The sequence below is a fragment of the Centroberyx affinis genome, unplaced genomic scaffold (genome assembly GCF_046629955.1).
Source record: "Centroberyx affinis isolate AG114_WGS23_722 - 3 ecotype Tasmania unplaced genomic scaffold, CSIRO-AGI_Caff_v1 ptg003320l_1, whole genome shotgun sequence".
Taxonomy (NCBI): Eukaryota; Metazoa; Chordata; class Actinopteri; order Beryciformes; family Berycidae; genus Centroberyx; species Centroberyx affinis.
The window spans coordinates 151149-176385 of record NW_027281322.1 but is presented as its reverse complement, the minus strand read 5'-3'; the positions used below and the strand labels follow the sequence as shown (position 1 = coordinate 176385).

Here is a 25237-nt window from a genome sequence, read left to right as displayed (position 1 = left end):
CCTAGCGGTACTAGTTCCCCCATTTGAGAAACACTGGGCTACACCTTCCAATATGTCCCTCAGGGCAGACCCACCGAGTAACTGACTGCCCTTTCAAATTGTTTTACAGAACAAAAAAGCATTCTAGGCATCATTTTAAGACATTTTGAGAGTTTCAGTAGCTGTGAAAGGCTGTTGGTACATTGGACAACAATGGTCATTTGACCTCTTTTGGCTTCTCAACCCTTTTACTGTATCATGTTGTAGAGCTATCTTCAGTCATCTTAAAAGAGAAGGCGCAGGCCTGCTGTTTGTACTGTGTACTGTATGTTCAGGGTTAATCTCACAATCTCTCACTCTATGTTCAGACTAAATCATCTTCCTTCAATTTCCAGCAATCAGTAACTAACAGGTAATCAGTAACTCATTATCAGGATACACTGTTTTGTGTAATCTGCCAATTATGTTCTTTCGAAAATATCCTGGCTGAGCCTGGTGCTACAATCCTCCTGCACTGTTGAAAGTCTGCCTTTAAAGGTCATTATAAAACGATCTATAATCTCTGACTCAAGTAATGACTAACTATGATTAATGACTTACATAAACCGTTCACGAGCATAGAGAGAGAGACAATTTATGAATGAGCCGAAATCTCAGCCATTCATTAGAGGGCGATATTTCACTGGTGAGCCAAAACAAAAGGCTGGGGACAGCTGTATGGTTCCCCTGCTGCTCTGCAGTGAAAGGGAACCCCAGGACCAACACCATTCATCTTGACTTCTGAACAGTGGAGAACTTTGGTTGCTCCTGCTTACCCATTTCTGAGAGAAACTATGCACAAGGTTCATCTGTAGGGCTTCAGCTATCAAGACGTAACTTTTAAACTGAAGACATGTGAACGCCGCAGACGCGCTTTGCAGCTACAGCCAGATGGTGATGAGCTCGAGGCTCTCGGAGAGGCACTTCTTCCCTCCGCCGGTTCTCCCTCCGTTGGGGAATACAGCTGCAGGAGAGAAAACCTCCCAAGGCTGTCGAGTCGCCCAAACAAAGCGGCCATTATCAGCCTGTTTTCTCCTTGCTCAATCTGAGCCATTATGGCCGGCGCTCCATCTGTCAGCTCTGCTCTGCCGACACACTGAGCCGACTGAAGAGGCTACTGTTACCGAGCCGAGCGCCGGGCCAAGTCGCACGCCAGAGGTGTTGGGTACTTTCTGTTTGTGTGTGTGTGTGTGCATGTGTGTGTGTGTGTGTGTGTGTGTTCATGCTGCATGTGTACACGATCCATCGAACACTGAAGCGTGTACAGAGGCGTCTGCATGTTGCTTGTATGTGCATAATACTGTATGTATTTTTTGGGGGGATGTTTGCTTCTACTGCATGTGCAATCACACCTGCAGTTTGTTTTCTTTTCTTTGATTTATTTGTTGCATTTTTTGTATTTGGTTCATTTAGATTCACACTGTCCAATTACAGGCAAACCAGGACTTGTACACAAAAGTCACACTACTCACAAGAAGCTTGTTTTTTGGACGGTTTTGACAACCTGTCATCCTGTTGGAGATTTAGTTGGCAACAAGGGAGGATCAAAACAAATCTGACTCCAGTTCCTGTAACTTTAGCAAGGCATGATGGACTTGTCTGCTCTGGTGTTCATACCAGTTAAGAACAATATGCGCATCAGTCCAGACTTAATTTTGTTATGCTAGGCTTTCCAAGCCTGAGGAACTGCTGGCTATCAGATGTCAACATCCTTCTCCTTCTACCCATAAACCCTTGTGTTCTGGTTGTGTGTCGTTTCCTGTAGTTGGTTTGGATTACGTTCTCGCTCCTAACAAACCGCACACGGTTATCTTGGAAGAGGAGCGACACAGACATATTTCTTACCTGCCCAAGCGAACCAAACTAAGAGACTGAACGCTCCACAGTTCGCTTGAGCCGCTCCAAACATGCTCGGTGTGAACGTGCCCTAAAACCAGCGTCCGTCCTGCAAGAACCACTTAGCTGGAGAATGTTTGGGTGGCGCGGAGCCAGAGTGTCGCTCGGTGGCTTGAAGAACACTCTGTACTCCTGCCTCCACCTTCCCTCCACATCACGCCCTCCAACTGAAAACATAATGACCGCAATTGTGGAGGACCTGTTGTTAGCTGAATTTCTCCCTGGAAGGCAGCCAGTGCTTTTGTTAGGTAAAACTGTTACCATGGTTAATGTTCACTTTATCGGAGCACAATAACCTTTTGACTAAACATGAATGACTAATAACGCTTGGGAAGGAACACGCAATTGGAATGGAATTGTCCACAGACTTTGGTCTGAAACTGATAGAATGCAATTGATTCCTCATGGAGACAATATGATGAAGTGTGTTAGTGTGTGTGTGGTAGGGAAGGGGGGGGTGGGGGGAGGGGGGGGGGTGCAGCATGTCACTGTCCTACCTGCCTCCTGACGGTCGCTCTGGTACACGCTCTTATGATGCCTGCAGGTGGTGTTTTGTCCTCCACACACCATGCAGGCATCCTCCTGCTGTTGTGAACCCAGGATCAAGTCACAGCCAGGCTTCTGTATGACACACACGCACACACACACACACACACACACACACACACACACACACGATTGTTTAGGAAATAACAGTTTGATCTGGTTGGATGTCTGTGTTGGAACTTGTTTCTCTGTCAGTGTTGAGAAGCAGCACTCCCACTGCCACTTCTAACCTTTCTCTTGGTTTTTGTCCCTGTCATTTTCTTGTTCTCACATACATTTACTTCAGAATAGACGGTGGCTTTTAAGGCCTAAAGAGACGAGGACGGGCAGGAGAGCCGTCTTGTTTAGACGTTAAAATACCGACGCGAAGGGCAGAGAGCTGAGATGAGCTGAGAGGTTTATGGTGTGTGTGGAGAGTCTTGTTGCTCGCTCCAGATAGATTACAGTGCCTGCCCTTCTCCTCCTGCCCTCACCTCCCGCATTGCAGAGCAAACCAATCAAGGGGGAGGTTCCCGGGCAAGAGAGCAACAATCTAGGGAACCTATAATCACCCCCACCTCCCCACCCCACCCCTCCACTCCCACCCCCAGACCCTTAAAAACACAAAAACACTCTAAGCATCTGCGTGTGCACAACAGGATATGAATCCTCAGTGACAAGGTAGCAGAGTGCATGAGGGCCCCACTGAGGGAGTCTCACTGGCCTGCAAAAATACAGAAAACGCACCAGCACACAGGCAAAATCAGCCAGTGTTAACTTAACTCAAGAGTATAAAAATATTCTATTCGAGAAATTCTATCAGTCTAGACCCATTAGCGTTAATTTAACACTTTCATATGGTTTTGAACAGCCGCCACAGTCATATCAGCTCTATGAACAAATCCAAATAACTGTCACTGAAAAAATCAACACTTATTAAGACTGGAAAATCTGCTGTGCATACATGCACACAAACATCTACAGTCCTGAGCTTGTATGCATGCACTCACACACACACACACACACATTTACACACACACACACACACACAAGCTGTATCCAAGCCAGCCATGTGTGTCGTGGTCTGATCTCAATTTGTGTCCTGCAGTCCTGCAGACCAGCTGCAAGCCGCATCTGCTTCCTGTTCCAGGCGCTGCGCTGCTCTGACCTCGGGCCGGCTCAAGTCCACGGCTGAGCTCACGCCCCATAAATCCACTTATTTACACCGCACGCCACACGTTAGCATGCACACACACACACGTACGGAGCATATGCAAACATACGGACCCATTAATCCTTTGTCACCGGTGTAAAAATAACTGTGCCTATGTGTACCTTCATGGAGCAGGGGTTTATTCTGCATTTGCTGGAGGAATATGCAGTGCAAAAACCTCCAACCCAAGGGACACAAATTACTTTGCAATCGTCCCCATCTGCTCAAGGGTGAGAGAAAAACTGACCGAGAGAGAGAGAGAGGGAGAGAGAGAGAGAGAGAGAGAGAGAGAGAGAGAGAGAGAGAGATAGGGGTGAGCAGGGGACAGAGAGGATGGCTGGAGCGGCTCTGGACTCTGTGCTGGACGGAGAGCTGTAATAGCAGCTGAAGGCTCCAGTCCACACTGATGAGTGCACTCTGGTCCTAACGCACAGCATGGAGTTCACTTCTCCTGAGAGCACCGGTCAGACTGGTCAACATCACTTATACCAGAACAGAGTGGGAAAGAAGAGAGGAGAGAGAGAGAGAGAGAGAGAGAGATAGAGAGAGAGCGAGAGAGACCTGGCATCCTGGCATTTCTTTGAAAACTTCAGTTCGTGCCAGGCTCATTTTTAAAACTACTTCAAATTGCAAAGCAGTCAAATCACTTTCTGAATGTCCAGAGAGACGAGCAAGCATTAGAATTCCACTGATCGGAAGGCCAATACGGATATTTGACCACTTTCATGCCAAAATCATACAAATATTCAGCAGTTCCCTCATATTTTTATTCTTGTCAGGGTGGAAAAGCCTCTGAAACAGCATTTAGAGCATCATGGGAAACTAAAACTCTCCACTGAAACCCAGACTAATGAAATTATTTTAGTGTCAGCAGCTCTTTAAGGCAGAGTGACCCACCACACTTTTTTCAATGGTAGGGAAATGAAGAATTAATTGACAAAAACTCCTATGGAACAATTAAACAAATAAATAAAATGTGCAAAGAAAATTTTATTTCATTGCAGGCTTTTCAGACTTTCTATAGCTGTGGTCAGAAGGAACCTCCATTATATCCAATATCTGATATTTAATAAAAGGTGAATATCAGCAACCTGAGCTTGCACACACACACACACACACTGAATGGCGTCACTCACCAGGCAGCGTCCGTTGACACACACCTCCCCGGGCTCCTTGCCGCAGGCCGTGCCGTCCAGCACCCGGCCGAAGTTGTAGTAGAAGTTGTGACCCAGGGCCAGGCAGCTGAGCTCACAGGGGCTGGAGCCTGGAGGAGGGAGACCGACCGTCAGCGGCTCGTTAGGTTATTATGGGAAAACAGTGAAGGCAGAGGGACAGGGCAGAGAAACAGGCCGGGGTGAAAGGGGACCTGAGGGCAGAGGAAGAGGTGGGGGGGGGGGTGGAGGGAGGGGGAGGCAAAAGGCGAGCAGATGTCACGGGGGAAAACTCATAACACAGGAGGGATTAAACACACGAGTGGCATGACAGCATGGAAATTTTGCCACATGAGCGCTATACCAACACAATAACTGGAGTTATACAGAGAGGCGGGGGCCAAGCGGAAAAAAAGACACACACACTCATCCCCAGATGGTATTTTCCCATTCTGTGCATGCGGTTACAGATCATCTGTGGACCAAACGCAATTCAGAAGTTTGTTAGCCCGTCATGTCGCGGTGTTTCAGGCGTGCAGAAAGATCGGCGGCACTGCTAGGGAGATAGCTGCAAGTACCTGAATGTGTGTCTGTAACGCTGTTGTCGAGTGAAAACCTCTTATCTCCAACTTTTCAGGAAGAAAAACAGCCTTGTTTATAGCTTGACCGCCATGTATTTTTGAGCTTATCTAACTGGTTTTGAAAAGGTTTCATAAAGCCTGACGGGGCTTTCACACCAGAAGCGGCAATGCGTATATTTTGGAGCATTGCCGCTTGTGCCTTTCCAGATGCACTAGCGGAGTCACCAGCAGTTTATTAAACAATTTCAACAGCCTATGGGTTAGTTTTCTGTAAATAGTCCGTTAGAAATGGTGTAGATAGATTTACTGATGACATGAATAATATGCTATGTTAATGCTTTCAGGTCTTAACATCGTTCAAAGCAGCTGAAATAATTCAACAATGATGCTATCTAGGCTTCTTTCAAATATGTAAATAACACAATATATTTTTTCTAACTTGGTATCCCCATCCTTGGATATTATCTACCATGGCTATGACTTTTTGGCCAGGTTCCGATATGTTTTTAATGTGGAGTTATTTTCCTTGGTGCTCTGGTGCCTACAAAACTTCCGCCTCCTGTAAATGTTGGAATGCCATGGGACACGCCTCGTAGAGGTCAGCGTGTTTGGGGGTTAAAGTTCAATATAGTTGAACTTTGGGGTGCAAAACCTGGCGAAATATCAAGGTGGTACGTCTAGGAGAGCACTGCCGAGTGAGGGTTGTAAAGTTTTCTGAACCCATAGAGGAGCAAGCAATCCTTCAACTGAAGAAAATCACCAAATATGGAGTAACAAGGTTTTCACCTGACAGAGTGACAATATACCAATGCTCAGGAAGTGTGGATAGTGTGTGTGTGTGTGTGTGTGTGTGTGTGTGTGTATGGGAGGGGGGGTGGGGGGGGGGATATAAGTTTCTCCAACCTCCATGGAAGGTGGTCCATCTGTAGGCGTTTCCAGCCACCACCGGTCTGTCGTTAAAGGCAGCACACTGCATCTCTCTGAAATCCTCTGAGCCGGGGGCGCACTCCTGCTTACACACACACAGACACACACACACACACACACACACACCGGTTACTACCCATAAAGTGCAACAGAGGGAGAAGCCGGGGATTGGTGTCCATTCACTAAGAGAAATGAGCCAAACACACACAAACGGGCGAGCGTACAAACCCGCACAGGCTCACACATCCGAGCCAGCCCGGCTTGCTCCAACACGCTCGCAGCCCATTTGTGTGTTTTTCCTTTAATCAATACGGGCCACAGTGACTGGCTGTCCAAACACACCCACACACACACACACACACCCCGACACGTCTGAGGCTCCGCTGACCTCAGAATACACGGCTAACACAATGACAGTCTGATAGCTGGCGGCAGCAGAACGACAGGAGCGGAGAGAACGCAGGTTAATATGTCAGAGAAATTCCTGATCACACCCTGAACGCCCTCGGCCCCGAACACACCTGTCCTACCACGTCTAGAGTCAACCTCAGTCATTGTTCTGAAATGTTTGCATTGAAAGTCAGTCTCTCATACAGTGGGACTGATGTAGAGGGAGAACCTGGAGGCTGTATTGACCTTGGTGTTGCAGATCTTGTACTGTCTGGGATCTCCTGCACACGGCCCACCGACCGGGTTCCTGCAACACAGAGCGGGCTTTTACTGGATTCAGTGAGGTGTAAACAACAGGAGAAAGTATTCACACTCAACCATGAACTATGCACATATGATGCAAGTAGAACCCAAGCTCATAGAGGACATATTCAATCTTTTTATTCACGCTGTTTTCCTGTGACAACGAGTTCATTTTCTTTGTTTTCTCAAGATATTGAGTTATTATCATGTCATTATCTTGAGATAACACGTTTTGTTTTCCCGAGATAACAACATAATTTTCTCATTATCTCGAGATAACAAAGTAATGGTGATTGGGTAATTATCTCGTTATCTGGAGAAAACCAAACTTTGTTTTCCCGAGATGATTAATGAATTCATATTGTTCGTTGAGATTTCCAACTGTGCCGCATCACATGATGCCATGCCGACTGAACACTAACAGGTTGCCGACTGCAACATTTGGGTTTTGAATAATATGCTTTCCTTTAGGATGTTAGTTCCAAGCAAAAATCTTATCTCATTATCTCAAGAAAACAATTTTTGTTATCCTGACATAATGAGAAAATTATCTCGAGATCTTGGGATTTCCAGACATAATGAGATAAAACAAAATGTGTTATCTCAAGATAATGATAAAAATAACTCAGTTTCTCGAGAAAATAAAGAAAATGGTATAAATACACTTATGTCCTCAATGGGCTTCTGTAGCATCACCTCTGCTCCAGAGCAGGACCTGGCTGTTCCTCACCTGGTGATGCAGGTGCGTGTGCGTACTGAGGCTCCGCCCCCACAGGTGCGTGAGCAGGCGGACCAGCCGCTCCAGGTGGCCCACTCGTTCCTGAAGTGCAGCTGCCGCCGGGCGCGAGCCGGACGCCCCGCCGAGGCCCCGCCCACAGGACCCCACGCCGAAACCCAGGAAGACTGAGACCACAGCGGGACAGAGAGAGGAGTCAAGTGATAAATTAAGTCAACTTGATCTGTTACTTTAAACACAAAGAGAACAGAGCAAGATACAATCTAAACAGACAAAAAAAAGCCAGGCACATAGCAAGCACCAAAGAGCAAAAGTAATTTAACATGTTAGTTTTGCGATTCTTGTGATCTGATAGTTACTTTTTAAAATTAGAATGTCGTTACTTACATTTTTCTGTCGTATTGTTTCATTTTTCTTAGTGCAAATTTAAGAAAAGTAGAAAAAAGTCTTTGAAAAAACGCAATCTCAGTCTGCTTGATTTAACTGAGATTGTCTTACTGTTTTAAACAGAGCAGAAGTCCTGCATTGCATTTTAAAACAGTGATGGACAACACACCTGGCAGCATAAGCCACGTTGCTGCTTGTTTTAGAAGAGGGTAACAGAAAAGTATTAGTTACTTGTAGTTAGGCATGGGACGATTATCCTGGCCAAAATAATTGCGATTCACGATATTATCCCGATAATCATCAGAATATGCTTAAAACTCTTAAAATGGCACTAAAACATACTGGAATCACTTTACCTTACATTTTGTTAAGAAACAAATATTTTTATTGCATCATAGGACACGTAACTTTTTTTTGTGAACATCCTTCTTAGTGAAAAACAAACAAGGACAGATTTAGACTCTTGCCAACACCCAGCAGGTAATCACAATGAGAGAAAAAAATCCATTAATAAAAAGAATCTACCTATCAACCTGATATCCAATCATTCACATGGTTCAATTAGTTATGTGTTGTAAATGCAAAGTAAATTAATAACTTGTCAGGAAATCAATAAGACTGTACGTTAGTGAGCTAGACAGCTTTTTCAAGTCACTCGTGAGGATATTCACGCTCATGTGAGGATATTCACGATTATCCCGATAATGGAAATTCACCAAGATAAAATTATCTTGAGTGTTTTTATCGCGATAAAAGATAAAATCTTATATCCTCCCATCCCTACTTGTACAGTAGTAAAGAGTAACTTTGTAATGTAACTAGTTACTTTTTAAGGTAAGTGATGGAGCAATATAACCTAATTACTTAAGTTACTTAACCCTACACAAGGTCAATTTCCCTTCAGTCAGTTTCATGAGGGGATTTACATACTTGTACTTAAAACAGTCCAAAAGGAATGGATTCCTTCAGTGACAAACAGCAGAGCACAGCAGCAAAAACACAGTGTGGGAACCAGCCATTTATTCTACAGTGTTCTATACAGTCAGAGTTTTAGTTGCATATGCTGTTAAAATTGATTAATGCCACCAAGAAATGACGGCTGCAGGGAAACATGACTGTCCTGCTCTCCAGTCAGTCTGCAGCAGCATCACTCTACACTGCTGTCTGCAGAGTCAACTGGCCACTGTCAGCAGCTAACAATCCCTGTGTGTGTGTGTGTGTGTGTGTGTGTGTGTGTGTGTGTGTGTGTGCTTGCAGAATTGGTTAGTACTAAAATTACCTGAAAAATAACAATGTATTCTGATTATAGATGCTTGTGAAAAATTAGAGGATTACTTCTGGAAATACTTAAGAAGTGGAAGCGAGAAACTCAGAAGGCCGTTTGGCAGCTGTTCTATGTCTTCATAAAATGTGGCACAGAAGAAAATTTGTATTTGTATGCTATCCTTTTAATACATTTCCTGAACTTTGGCATTTTTTAAATAATTTGTAACTTTTTCTTTTCTGTACCTTTATACCTCAAATATGCAAAAGTAAATGTGAACGTAAGTGACATTAATATTACTTTAGTTTGGGTGATTCCTTGGATTACGCTACTGATTGCAATTTTGATGAGGTAACTGTGATGGAATATGTTTTTTAAGTAACCCATTCAACGTGTGTGTGTGTGTGTTTGTGTCCGTGTGTGTGTGTGTGTGTACATGAGAGAGCAAATTAAGGAATACAGTATTGGCGGAGCGGTGGTGTCGTTTGTGACGCTGCAGATGTGTTTATGCGGAGGGGAGTTATGTGCGATGCCTAACTAGACTGCATGATATTTATAGCCAGGAATACAACAGGCGCTCGCAGTTAAATCTATTTCCAGAGTGGCTGGTATGAAAACAGTCAGCCTTGCGAGCCTGGTGGCTCAGGATCAACACAGCCAAACAATAAAAGTGATTAGAGAAATCTCAACGCCGCTTCTCAAACACATTCCAGAGTTTTTGCCCCGGAGGAGGATTGAAACTGGCAGCGTTCCCACAGGTCGCTCACACAGGAGCCGGCTCACACACACTTTTAACTCTTCACACACACACACACACACATCACTTGAGGTGAGTCGGTTAAGGAAATCTTTAATATCTCACTGAGAGAGAAATGCTGTGCAGTCAGGCATAAACACTCCAAAAGGCAAAGCACACATAAGAACATTTACACGACGGAACAGGAGGCACTTGAGCTGCCCAATGTCCCACCATTTTTCCTCATTTATATGCAAATTTATGCAGCAAGGTGCTCCAGACAGAAGGGCTGACAGACCAACAGACAGAGAGACAGACCAACAGACAGACAGACAGACAGACAGAAATCAACATTAAACTTTTCCTGTGTAGAAATCATTGCACTGGATCTTTAAATGTCAACTTTTATGGAGCAAAGAAAAACAGCCTTGCCACCCTGCAGTTCTGAGTTTATTTAATTGGTTGTAGAATTGATATATATATACATATGTGTATATAAAACCCCTGACAGTCTGGTGTGTTTAATGTCACAGAGCGATATTTATCTTGTGCTTCTCTAACTGCAGCTCAGCAAGCTGAATAAAGCCTGAGACTGAGAGAGGCTCTCTGACTTAGTGACTGATTGGTCAGACATGCACACATGCAAACACACGTGCGCACACATACACACACACTCACACACATACACACATGCACGCACGCACATAAACACACACACACACCCACACACACACACACACACAGCTGAGAATGGCCTGTACTACGGCTCTCCATCATTTTCCATGGCAGGGTCACCTGAGGTTGCCCTCATTAGTGCTACCGCCGGTCAAATTAGCGTTGATAACAGTTGGAGATGGGGAGGGCCGGCATTCTACATTAATGAAAACGACCTCTCACCTTTACAATACCCCCCCCACCCCCCCACCTACCCACCCACATTCCCCCCCAATCCCCCCCATTCAGGGAAAAATTCTCCTCTTTTGAATCGAGAATTGTGTACAGTGAGAGAGACAGAGAATCAGACAGAGAGCGGTGTGGACTCTTTCTCACAGAGCGAAGGTAAAGGTAATGAGTCTGAGCTGGACTGAGCTGCCACACAGCATCATCCCTGAACCATCCGACAACTGGATGAACAAATTCCTGGGGTGTAATGTCTCTGTCTGGGAGTCACAGGGCTGACGGGTGATGGGTGACAGACGAGGCTTAACTCTGCAGCCTCAGACCCTGGAGGCACCAGAGGGACTGACTGACTGACTGACTGACTGACTGACTGACTGACTGGTGGAGAGAGTGGCCGCGTTTACATGCACATCAAAAATGGGATTATAAAGTGAATGAAAAAACACTGTACTCTGATTATATTAGAGTAAAAATCCAAAACACCCTAACCCACTGGAAGATGGCGGCGGCAGGAGTCAACACTTTTTGGAATTTGGAAGAGACAGTTTATGTTATAGATGTTAGAAGACATGGATATCATGCGTTTTTAGACGGGTGTAAGCGTAAATGTAATGGTGACAGTGTCAGAAAACCGGTGGATTTGTCAAACCCATCAAACACACACACACACACTCCCTCCCTTCAAGCTCCTTAATGGAATTTAACTAAGCTTTTTAGCAATAAAACCTCAGATTCCCACCGTTGTCTCTGGATAATAAAAAATAAGTACTTCACTCATGTAAAGGGGATTATTATAGGGAGTTGTCAAGTTATGAATCATGTAAACAGCTTAATTGGACTGTTGGCTTTCTTGCAGTATTACATGAATGCACGCATGAACACATAGCCGGTGGGTAAAAGAGACAAAGCGACAGAGGGAGAGAAGGAGGGAGGGAGTGACGGCGTGAACAACAGGTAAATCCACCTGAGCGTCTGCTGGCTGCATGTGACCCGAGTCTGTGAGCCGTGACCTCTGGGAGGGCAGACAGTCTGAGAGGAAGGTGAGTGATGAAGCGATGAAGTGATGAAGGGGTGGGGGAGCAGGTGGAGGGGTGGGCTGGGGGTTGGGGGGGGGGTTTATGTGTAAAATCCTAAGTGAAAAAAGGTGGAATTCAAAAGGAAAGTTACAGCCAGACTAATAAAAACCAAGAGATGTGTTTGGCGTATGTGTGTAAACTCTGTATTGTGTAAAATTTGTTTTCAGGATGGCATTATTTTATGTTTTATTTTCTTTTATTTGAATGACACCAGTCTAATACTGACTTAATTTAATGTATAATAGCAATTCAAATCAGAACGATATGCAGTATATTAGCTGCTTTTTCCACAAATAAAAGCTTGAAAAAGTTGAGCAACCTGGTTTTAGGTGGGTTTACCCTCCACGTGTGTGTGTGTGTGTGTGTGTGTGTCTGATATGAAAGAGAGGGCTGGGGGTATTTCAATGTTTGGTTATTCCAGCCAGTTTCGGGAAGGGGGGGGGGGGGTTAGTGCCTGTCAACAAGACAAACAGTGCTGAAAGATGGACGCTGTGCTTGGAGGAGAAAAGGTGCTGCAGCATGGAGAGACGCGGAGCGGCCGGCTGCCTGCAGGAACGCTGCCATTTCCAAGGCAAAATACCGTTAGAAGACAAACACTCTGCAAAAACAATCCAATCAGCACCGCTCCCAGACCCCGGCGGCCTGCAGCCCGCTCACATCTGATGCTGCTCAAAGGACCTTTGATTGGTTTATTGTCTAAATGAGCTGGATTTTCCTCTTTGCAACCCGAGAGCGGGGATTTTCTCTGCACAGATTAGCTGAACCACAACATTTAACTCTGTCAAATGTACGAAAGAGAAGAAGTGGGAAGGCGGGAAAAGTGGGGAGGGCTGGGGGGGGGGGGGGGCCTTGGGCTCTGACAGGTTTGGGCTAAAGGATCCTCAAACTTTAAAGTCCCGTCTGTAAGTGCAGCACAGTATCTCTTGTTGAAACGTCGACTCAGCCTGCTACTTTGGTTATTTGCTTTTAACATAAAAACAATAGAATGAAAAAAACAACAGAGCGGCTAGAGCAGCTAGCTAGCTAGTTGGCCGACTCCCTTCCTCATTCTCTGATGTATCATCTGGTGTTTCCCGTGTTTCCCGGGAAGTTAGGGGGTAAAGGGGATCTGATGCCATTGACAGGAAGTTAGGGGGTAAAGGGGATATGACGCCATGACAGGCGACCAAATGAAATGCACCGTTACCTTGAATAAAATTACGGATTTCTCTGGGTTTGAACATTGTTGGAAACATTTGGGATAATGTAAGTACACAACTCAAAAATATATATAACATAGGTCTAGTCGTTTTTAGATATTTTAATGCGGAAATGTTACATATTATACCTTTAAAGACTGGCCACATATGAGTCAGACTCCTCAAAAATCCTTAATATAGGAAATCAAATTTACCCCTATTTATATACATGCTGTATACGATCAAAGATGTTTAATTCAGACATTGCTGAAATTTGATTTTGTTTGAGGGGCTAAATTTAATATTCAAAAATCCATCCTTTTTTCCAAGCAATTCCAGACTAACCACAGTAAAGTCCATCTGCAAAAAGGCCAATCAGAGACTGTTTTTCTTGAGAAAGTTGAGGGGTTTTATCATTGACAGATCGCTCTTGAAAATGTTTTATTCATCTTTTATCGTGTCAACTTTTGCAATGATCTGCTGGTTTGGCAACCTCAGCATGGTTAACAAAAATAGGCTGGGAAAGATTGTTACACTCTGCCAAAAGACCATTGGCACTAACTTGAATGATCTTGGCCAAGATCTTGGCCTCAGAGGGCAAAGGTCATTCTGGTGGACCCTCATCACCCTCTTCATGCAGAGTTTTGACTCCTGCCATCAGGGAGGAGGGACACTTTCCCTAGGAGGGCCAAATCAAACAGATATTTGAGATCATTTGTCGCGTCAGCTGTTGGGTTTTTAAACAAGCTGTTGGCCTAGTTGCTATGGCACACACACTTTAACAGGTCTGATGGACTCTTAGTGCTTTATATCTCATTGCAACTTTATTATGATGACATCTACTGTATGTTATATGTATTTATGTCTTTTATTTATTATTTTATGTTGTGCATTGGTTGTGTTGACTACTGTTTGCAAACCAAATTGCCCCTCGGGGACAATAAAGATTATCCAACTCCAACTCCAACTCCAACTCATCACAACTGGACTCTGTCCTGATTGACTCCTTCACTAAAGAATTAATGAAATCCTTCCAATCAGTTTGTAGCATTTGAACTGACAAAGCTTGCAAGCCTTACCAGGTTTGCCTCGTTAATTAATTAGAGGAGCTTCTGCTGTCAGCCAATCAGGGTCCAGTGTTATAAATAAATACCCTTTTAACCAAAACTACTATTTATGTACAAAACATCATGAAAACAGAGCCATAGTGTATTTGAAAACCAAGTAATGAAACTGAATAATATGAGACCTTTAAAAATACAGCTGAAAATACATAGAGAAATGAATTTTGGAAACACTGCGTGAACCGCCTCCAAACCCCCTATAAACCGTCATCACTAAGTTTAAATCTGAGCAGTCCCCCCCACCCCCCACCCCCCCGTCCCGGGCCATGCTGTGACTTGTGTTGATGCGAGCCGGTCGGACTTACGCTCTGCGGGGAAGACAGGCAGACAGGAGAGAGCAGCAGCAACACAAAGGTCAGGGCCTGGCACAGAGTCAGCTTCCTGGAGACACGGAGAGAAACAAACACTGCTGGTCGGTGACATCACCCTCGCCGTTTACACACATTGTGACACACACGAGGGCACGCGCATGCACAGAACGCCGACACAGAACGTGGACTCTATCTGCGAGAGGTGAAACGAGGAAAGAGGGAGGAAGAGAGAGAGAGAGAGAGAGAGTATAGGGAGGAGAGGGGAGAGGAAACGGAGAGACAGAAACAGACGCGGGGCTGACACTTCAAACAGCAGCCCCGGCACTCAGGTCTTTAGGTCACTGATAATATCCACAAATAAGCTGCCATGCTACTGCGAACCCCTGCAGGCAGGAGCCAAGGTCAGGAATGCCCCCCCATCCGCCCAGTATCATTAATTCCCCCGGCCCCCCCCAACAGCACCTTATTAACTCCCACACAGCCTGAGAGGGAGGGACCGCCTGCCTGGACTCACCCCCCCCCCCCCACATACTATACACACACACACACACACACACACACACATACACACACAAGCCAATTCTTAATCACCACTACATGAAAGGCCATTAGAAACCCTGTAGGACTGTTTCTAAAGTAGCAACAGCTACTTATATACTGTATATATCAGATACTATTTTTATTTGGGTAACTGTTACTGTAAGATTATAATGTATCGAGTTTTAAGGTTTGTGTAAACCTTACAGTATCATGCTGCTATGAAACTATTCACTGTATACTGTACATTATTTGTATGTGATGACATTTTGAGTGAATTGTGTATGTTGTTCAGGGAATACAGTTAAAGATGAACAACAGAGTTTTCAATCTTTTACTTCTTCCTACTCCTTTTCGAATATTGTAATGTAATTGTAATATTGGCTACTTTGTTTGTTTGTCAAGAATCTACCGTATGTTTCAGTTTTGTTGTTTCTTTGTTTTGTTTCTTTTTTGTTTCTTTTTTGCCTATGTTGTTTCTTTTTTGCCTATATATTAATGGATTTTCTTGTTTTGCTTATTATTTATTTATTTATTTTTGTTGTTACATGTTCGAAATAAACACACATAACATAACATAATCTCAATAACCGTGTCGGCAGAAGAAAGACACACAACTGAGTTTAGGAGAGCAAAGAAACGAAAACCTGATCGTAATGTTGAGAAGAGAAAACCCCTGGATAAAAGGAGACACTGTATTAATACTGGAGAAGCTTTTGATCGGTGGAGAAAACTGAAGTTAGAGAAAACATTTTGTATCGATGCTGATGTAGCATTCTTCTTACTCGACTGGTAAGTTAGCTTGCTAGCTAGTCTTGTTATTTATGTTACAATCCTATACTGAGTTCGAAATTCTAGTAAATAATGTACCGATGGGTGAAGTAGCTGTTAGTGTGACCTGAAACGGCTACAACTTAAGCTGTCAATCACATGAAGGGGCGGAGCTTCCTCTCCAAGTCGCTGCACTGAGATCCGGATGTAAACATTGCAGCTTTGTAGACATTAAAACTGAAGACTTTCTGACCATCTTTGAAGGTAATAAATTTGTTCTCCATAGTTACTGGCTTGTAACAACATCAACTCTCTGTCTGTACGAATGAAATTATGAATGTAAACAAATCCACGGTGTTTATATGGAAAACTCTGCTGTTCATCTTTAATGTCATGCGGTGTCTTTACAGGAAGGCTTAAGCAGAAAAGAGAATGTACAGTAAACTGATGCTATGAAGTACAATCACTGAATGTGTTTCAACTCATTTTGCATAATCTTTTTGTGTTTTGGACACATGCAGTCTGCCTTTTGCATCTTGCCTTTACCACAGAAAATGCTTTGTGTACATAATTTCAAATACGTCACAACAATTGAGGTTGTTTTTTCTCTGCTATTTGGATCATCTAAATATTAGGTAATGACCATTGTGTATGTTGTTTTGATGATACTTATTTCTTGTTTGACAGGCTGATTTGATAAGAATCATTTTAAAATTCAACAAGGAACAAATCCGACGTTCTGATGCCAGGATAAACCTTTTTGCAGATGTGCTGCCTCATTTGACGACATTGTTTTTATTTTTACATGCTGCATGTGAATTTAAGGGCAAAGTTAAGAGTGTCGTGAAAACGAAACAATCCTAAAAATCTGTAATACCAAGATTGCGAGTCACTGCTGAGGTTCTACCAGAGAAGACGGCCGCTCAGCCTGGTGTGGGAAGGGCAGGAGGAGTGTTTAGGAGTGTGTAGTGTTTGCTCAGCCAGCTCCCATCCTCTCCACTGACCACTCACCTCCGAGAAAACACGATGAGGCAACACACACACCCAACTCTGACACACGTATTCTCGGTCTTTCTCTCCCCCTGACTCATCAAAGGACAAAGTGTGTTTTCTCAGAAGTGCCAGTGAATTCTTGGAAAGGCCCTCTCTTTATAATTGCTTCCTGGCACCGCTCCGCTGACAGCCACACTGCATGTCACACACTGCAGGGCAGAGCAGCAGATGTGCACACGGAGCGGGCCGTTTTCGTTCGCACTCCCCAGGGAGAAAAAGATGTGAGGAGGAGGTTATATTTGGAAAGTTAAGTCAACTCTCCCATACCTAATCTTCTTAATCTTCTCTATTTCTTGCCTCTCCCTCCTCTGTCTTTCTCCCACATCAACTCCCACCCTCCCTGTCATCTGCTATCTCTCTCAGCCCCGTCGTCTCTCTCTTATCTCTCCTCGGGCCATAAACACAGAGCCGGTCCAAAGCACTTGGGAGTTGGGTTTTGGCTCGGTCCCAGGTCAGTAGTTGCCCTGTCCAATTAAACGATACGCATCTCCCTCACACTCGGCCGAGCGGCCCTTCCCCTCCGAGCCCGCGCTCCTGTCCTGGCCTTACATGGGGGAATTCACGTCAGTCGCTTTCAGAAGCTCCAAAGAAGGTCGTGTTGACCGAAAGCGATAATGAGTAGAAACATCAGACTGATCTAAGAAGCCCTCTAGTTTTCACTGGCTTCATTTTAGTTCCAGCATCTTAGACATGCTACAGAAGATAAAGGACAACAAATATTGTTTTACATTACAAACACTCATGCTGTTATATTTTTCGTTTTGTATGGAAGCCCATTTCCGCCAGTGTGATGAAAAAAACATCTTGTAAGTCATTATAATGAGAAACTTTCTCAAAATAATGACTTAGTATCTCAAAACAATGAGAAACTTTCTCAAAATAATGACTTAGTATCTTTGAGATACGAACTCATTATTTTGAGAAAGTTTCTCATTATAATGACTTACAGGATCTTTTTTTTTCATCACACTGGCGGAAATGGGCTTCCATAGTTTTGGGCTTCATTAACACATGGATCAGACAACTTTTTTTTTTACCCGTTTTGCTAAAAAGCGAGTGCACTCTACATTCTTAAGAGGAAAACTCTGCCATGCAATAAAGAACAGCAGTAATTGTTCGTTGTGTGTTTTCAACATCAGTGGTAATGAGTGGGGTATGAGATTTCATATCAGCAGAAATGATACCCATGAATGCTGCTGAACAATGGATAATCAACTCGTGTGCCAGCAATACTTTAGTTGGGACAGGAGATGAAAGATGAAGCAATTTTTCTCAGTTTCACTACTCATGCAGTCACTGTTCTTTGGCCTCGCTGGCGGAACAGGAGACATGAAAGCAGAGCATGGCCGGTCATCGGCTGGTCGGCCCCCTAACCACAGGGGCCCCGATGGAGGTGAGCAGGGGTCGCCCCCCCTCCCCCTGCTCTCATTAAGGCTATAGCAGCACATTAGTGAATAGCTCCGGGGCAGGGAGAGGGAAATGGCTTTAATCAATACGAGACTAGTTGTTTATTTTGACTGACATTAGCCGCTCTCATGACGGAGGAAGAAAGAAAAACACACCCAGCCCCACCCACCCCCCAAACAACACCACCCAACAACTCTTATGACCAAAGACCTCACAACATTCAGAATTATAAAGAACTCATCCAGCTAATGTGCTTTTATCTGAACATGGCTGTATTCCATTATTACTGGCTTTTGGTCCAACTTCTCAATTCACTAATTAACTAACTGAACTGTGAACCTGAATTAGGATATATTGGACCACTAAACTACAATACTGTTGCTAATATTCGTTACAGTTTGACAAATAAATCCTGCTGGATGAAAGATCCCCTCCCACACGTGTGGCATTAGCACAGAGACCAGTTATGGGTCATGAAGTCTGTTCAAAGACCAAAGAAAACTAGAAGTCATTCAGTATAAAGGAACCTCCGCCAACACTAAACAATTCTCCAACTGGCTGTTTATTGTTTGTCTTCTGGGTTTGATTTTCCAACAAAATAGCACGCGAATGCAACGCTGTTTAGGAGCCGACTTGGAAGTCCCAGATGTCGGACTTTCCCACCAGCACATGAACGCAGCACAGTTATAGCACAGCAGGAATAGTTATGGCTACAAAACAAAAATTGGAAATCCCAGATCAACTGATCCTTGGTCCAAGGGCGACCTGTCCACCAAATTTCAGGCAGTCAGACAGACAGAGAGACAGACAGAGAGACAGACAGGCAGACAAGAAAACAAAACCTCCTCTAACTTCACTGGTGGAGGTAAAAGTCCGTATTCTCCTCCACCCTCGCTCATAATCCCGCTGTAACGTGACTGAACTCACAAACCTTTGCTTTAAACGAACTGCAAACAGCCGGGCGGCTCTCACGTTCCCACCCTGCACAAATAAACAACAGTTTCGTGCTGTTATCTCGCAATTAGATTACAGCTATAATGGCGCACGGGCTGGAGAGCATTGCAGGTGAGAATGTGTCCTTTGACCTCTGGGGGAAGGTGTGAGTCTTGTCAACAGCGAAGCCACCTGACTGAGGATCTGGGCCGGTCCATTACTGACTGTGTGTGGGATCCTGGTCCGGTCTTAAAGTGACTATGTGCTTCTGTGTTGTGACCTACAGGAGTGAAGAAAAGCAATACGTCTTCCAACCGGGGGCCGGTTTTAACCTTTGACCCCCCGGAGATTTAGCTGTGACCCGCCCTGCATTTGGGAAAAATCCTGGTCAAGAGCCTGATGGGTATACAGAGCATGCTGCTGAATGAATTGACACAACCTCTAACAGATGTTCAGCTCCAACTAAGGCTCTGTGGCCAGCAGCTCCGACCCCTAAATCTGTATTGACTATGAATGAAGCAGCAACAATCGAAGACTCGGCGGCTTCGGTCGGCAGGCAGCGACAAAACGAGGTCCGTCAAACACTGCTGGATCTTTGTTCCTCCCCAGCTGCTTCACTTGGAGACATAGTAAACAATTTTAGAGAAGAGAAATTAAATACCATGGTATGTACACAATACCCAAAGAGGGTTGTGGTAAATGACTTAAATTAGAAACAGACGTCTATCATGATGTTGTTTTTTTGTTGTTGTCAAGAGGTCTAGACCCAGACTCTTGCTCCACTATGGTCCCTTCCCTTCCCTTCCCTTCCCTTCCCTTCCAGGACAGCCAGAGCAAACCGGGTACAGTGTCATACCTCAGGGATTATAAGATTATCTTTTCACAACCACTTTGACTGAAGCAGAGCCTCTTTCAGGTCATCTGCAGTCAAGCTCTCACAATATGAGACAGGCGCATAAGACACATGCATTGGATACGGCAAATAACTCTGGTGGTCAAAAACGCAGCAAATAATTAAGACAATTTTAGCCAGTTAACCAAAACTTTCAAATATTAAACGCAGACACAATAAAGCACTAGACTTCAGAAATCACAGGTCAACAATAAAGCCTGTGTAGAAATTGAAACAAACCAGACGACACCCAAAGACATCATTCCTTTCACAAAATTTAAAGTTAAATTGATTTCTTGGCCCTGCAAACATGCCCTTAGGATTTGGAATCAAGTCTCTATCTCTGTTAGTTTCATAATTATGGCTAAAAAACAGTAATCGTCCAATCCAGGAAATCCCTGATCTGGATCACCACCAAAATCTCATCAGTTGTTCCTTGGCCCAAGGCCGATCTGTCCGTCAAATTTCATGGAAATCCATTGACAAGTTTTGGAGAAATCCTGCTGACAGACAGACAAACTAACAGGCAAAACATAAGCTGCTTGGCAGAGGGAACAAACACTTTAAACAGTGCAGAAGTTGGCCGGGACAGATCAGGCCTTTATTAGCTCCATGCAGATAGGATGCACACAATCAGACACAAACACCGAGCAGGAAATCCTTATCTGACTGAACTTTGCTACAAGACAGTGTCCATCAGGTAAAGTTCACTCCTTCACTTCATCCTTTCCTCTGACAGACAGGTGCCACTGAGCCAGAGCAAACCAACATTAGGACCTATATAATTTAAACACGACGACTGTGACGGGGTCTTGTTTCCGTAATTCAAAGTATTTCTGGTTGAAACATGATGTTGGGGCGGGACATAACGCGGGGAGGAACTGTTCAAAAGTGTTCAAAAGTTCAAAAATACTATGTGTATAATCTGGAGCTGTCACAAATTTTGAATTCTTCAGTTAATAAATGACTAAATTCCAGCCATGGTGGTGGGATGGTGTCACATGGTGTCTTAGGAAAAGGGAACAGGGTTTTTTTTTTTGGAGTGAACACCCAAAAATGTGCAACTTTGAAAGCTGTGAAGTTGAAGTTTTATGTGATGGCGAGACAGCGGGGGGGGTTGTGATGGTATTATTGGCTGGAATTTTTATGTACGCTTACTGGCACGCCATAAAGTAACCACTAAACATGTGCTGTTTTCCAAGAAATAAAAGTCATGCGATTTTGATGTGAAAATGCAAGAAAATAAACATTTGGCAGGGTTTTTCTTTTTTTGCATTTGTTGTTAATTAGCGGTACATTATGAAACACAGAAATAGCTAAAAACGCGTAAAAGTTATTTGTCATCCCATTGTGACTTTAAATGTCATGTGTCCAAGTATTGATTGCCTCATCTAGTGCACACAGTGCATGTCCCAAAGGAAAGCAAAGGATTGAACTTCCCTCCCGGCGGAGAGAGAGAGAGTGACATCATTGCGTGTAACAGCAAATTAGAGTCCTCATTTTGAAGCTATATGCTCAGTGTTCCATGGTAAGTAGATTAAATCTGTTCATGGGGCTGATGGCTCCTTCCCAAACATACATTCCTCCACAGAGGGCTATCAGAGAGACAGAACTGTTCCCCCGAGGTCCAACTCTTTCTTTCTCCTCTTCTCTCTCTCTCTCTCTTCCACATGCAGACCAGTCAGGCTGACAGCGCTCCATCTGACAGACAGACAGCCCTGCACATTTCATCTGACACATTACATCAAATGCAGCCCATAAAAAGGGCAAATCACGTTATAACATCTTGGGCGCACAGTGCAGTAACTTCACCACACAGTGTTTCTAGTTAGAAGTGTGAGGAAATGAAGCGGCCCGGGGTAAATTTAGCTTTAGGATATTAAAAAACAGATTTAGGAGATTTAAGACAAATTGAGAGACTTTTAGGGTTCAGACTCTGCAGTCCCTTTATTTTCCAGAGAGCGTGTTCTCTGCTGCAGGGATGGGATTAGATAAAATATGAGCGGGGTATTTATAGCCCATGACATTTAGGAGATAAAGGTAGTGTAGCAGGATGTGTGGAATGTAGAGCCAGGGGTTACAATCTCAGAGATACGGCTGGAGGATTACCTCACCCACTGGCAGTAAGCAGCAGATTGGATCTGACTTCTAGCCTCGGAAAAAAAAACATACACGCTGCACAAGAGGCTAGAGGCAGCTGTCTGGCTTAGAGAGCTGCTTCACTTCAGGTTTATTCAATTCAAAAGTCAATCAGTGATGGAAGTTTAATGTCCAAACACAAGTGTGCTCTATGGGTGCTTACAGTGCCTCCTAAAAGAAATGTGCATCCAAAACAACTTACTGTAAATATTTAAAACCATCACATAAATAACTTTTTTTTCCCCCTGCAGTGCATGTGATTACAACTGAATTACAATACAAACAGCTTCCACTTGGGAAAAAAAAAAAAAAAACCCTCGACCTGTCCCTGGAATTTATCACCTCCCATCCTTCACTGTATTGGACAAAGGTTCAAGGCTTGGCAGTTCATATAAATCACTTTAATTCAATTCTCATGCAAGGACTGGCTGATAACTTCATCATTTGAGCACCTCTACTATTGCTGCAGCAGTAAAGCTGCACTAGGGACTGCAACGTGTGTCGTAACCTATGTTTAAACCCCGGTGTCTTACCTCGTCACAGGTGAGGACATAGTAGATCCTTGTGAAAAGGGATCAGATCTCTTAACATTCGCGGTCAGGTGCAGTTTGGGTCCTGGATCATGGTCTGGAGAGTCGCGCCTCAGCTGCAGAATGCGTCTCCACGGCAGGCTGCTCCGACGGGCTGCATTCAAACTCAACACCATCCATACTTTCTGGGATTTTTTTTTTTTCTTCTTTTCCTTCTTGTTTTGTGGAGAGTTTGAAGTCACTTATGTCTCAGCTGCAGAGCGCGTCCATCCGAGTTACAAGCAGCTCGGTGTGTGTCGGCTGGTCCCGACACACATCACATGGGTTTTTGTTGGGACAGCGATTAGGAAAGAATAAAAAAGCATCTTCTGCCAGACGATCAGGTGCAAAAAAAAAAAAATGCGATTCTCTAAACAGAAAGTATGAGATGAGTTTCGTTCCTTTGTTAAATTAGAAAGCATGAACTGTGTGTCTCAAACGGCGCATGTGTAGTAGGCTACACATTATTCCAAGTGGGAGAATTCAAAATCTGTCCCAAAAGTGTGTAAAACGGCTATTGCCTCCAGGCAGGTGATTTTCAGTCAAAACAGCAACTAAACGCCAGTGTTAACAGTCCTGCAAGGATAAGAGGCTCCCAGCAGGTAGCTCTCTCTCTCTCTCTTTCTCTCTCTCTCTCTCTCTCTCTCTCTCTCTCTCTCTCTCTCTCTCTCAGTGCCTTTTTTTACCTGCTTCTCAGTCCCAACAGGTCCATGCAGGGACAGAAAAGCCTGTTTGGATCACAGAAAGTAAACACCAGTCCTCCACCATCGCTGTCTGTCTGTGGTAGTGAGTGGGACCGGACCGGACCGGGCTGCTGTGTGTTCAGTTGTCGGGTGTCTCCCTCTTTCTCTCCACCTGAGCCTGTCTGTCTGTCTCTCTGTCTGTCCGCCCTGCGCTGCATTCCTGCACTGAGCAGGAACCAGGAACCCGCCCCGTCCGCTGCACTGCTAGACCACAACCCAGATCCTCACACCATGCTCCCTCTGCACACACCACACATCAAGGAAGAGCAGCTCCTTTTATCTGCCACGCTTAATTGGCTCGTCCAGAATGATGATAGCCATAAACTTTATTTCTATAACACAAAACAGAGTTACAAAGTACTTTGCGGGCACGAAGCAAAATAAAAAAAAACAGAACACAATGAAAATAATAACATGAAAATAATATACAATAGGCTACATAAAATAGAAAATACAGTCAAATAAGAGGGAGGACAGGGTTAGAATGTGAGGTAGATATACAACCGTATACAACACAATAAAATAAGCAGTACCAGAAGAAATCAAAATGCAAACAAAAATAAAAACATAAATCAAATATAATAAAATGACAAAATATAAAATCACGTAAAAGCTATTGTGAGTCTTAAAACTATAACCTATAGGCCCTATAGGAATATTATAGGAACATTATAACACTATAAGTCCCTGTACTATAGGGACAATAGTAGTGCCATCCAATAGTGAGTTTATAGATGTGTCACTATACTAACTTATGTCCTATTACCAGTATGACTAGAATATTCCTATAACATTCCTATAGGGGCTTATAGTGTGTTCATGTATTCAATAGTGAGTTAGTGGTTATGATGATCATTTCTTATTACTGATTTATGGTATCAATATATTATTTTTATCTCCTATAGTATCATTATAATATCCCTATAATATTCCTATAGGGACTTGTGGTGCGTCTCGGGTCAGTAGAGTGTATAGGGATCTGATTGAACTTGATGGTATTTTGAATCTCCTATGGTATCAATACAATAAATATTCCTATAACATTCCAGCACTATATGAACTGTTCCCAGCTTCAGTGAACGTGACAGGAACAAAGAAGTTGAGTGGAGTGAGATTTCCTTTCAGTGAGTTATATATAATTTATATAATTTACTGTTCTACTCCCTTAGGCCTTATTACACATCACCCCCCCCCCCCCCCCTCCTTCCAGTAATCCCCCCCCCACCCAGCCTCCTCATCCCTACTTCCTCTCTCCTCTCCCTTTCCACCTTTCCTCCTTCATCTTACCTTCCACTTTCTCCTACCAGGTTCCCCCCTTTCCACCTCATTCCCCCTCTTCCTCCCCCTCCCATCTTCTTTCTCTGCATCACCCCCCCACCCATCTCTTCCCTCTTGCTCTGTGGCACCACTGTCTGACTGTGCAGCACCTTAGGGAGATGAACCTCATCTCCATCTGCATGTCAGGACACCTATCTGC

The 25237-nt window shown here is 44.0% G+C and overlaps 1 protein-coding gene across 1 annotated transcript; it reads right to left on the bottom strand.

Moving 5' to 3' along the window:
- Positions 1-2411: 2411 nt before the first annotated feature.
- Positions 2412-23879, bottom strand: LOC139660479 (ADAMTS-like protein 5; the record flags this gene model as incomplete). Its single annotated transcript, XM_071538634.1, has 7 exons — positions 22982-23879; positions 14711-14786; positions 7735-7907; positions 6948-7008; positions 6288-6393; positions 4789-4916; positions 2412-2535 (listed from the first exon to the last, which is right to left on the bottom strand). Coding segments are annotated over exons 1-7 (841 nt in total), but the record flags the coding sequence as incomplete, so codon positions are not given.
- Between the last annotated feature and the right edge of the window lie 1358 nt (positions 23880-25237).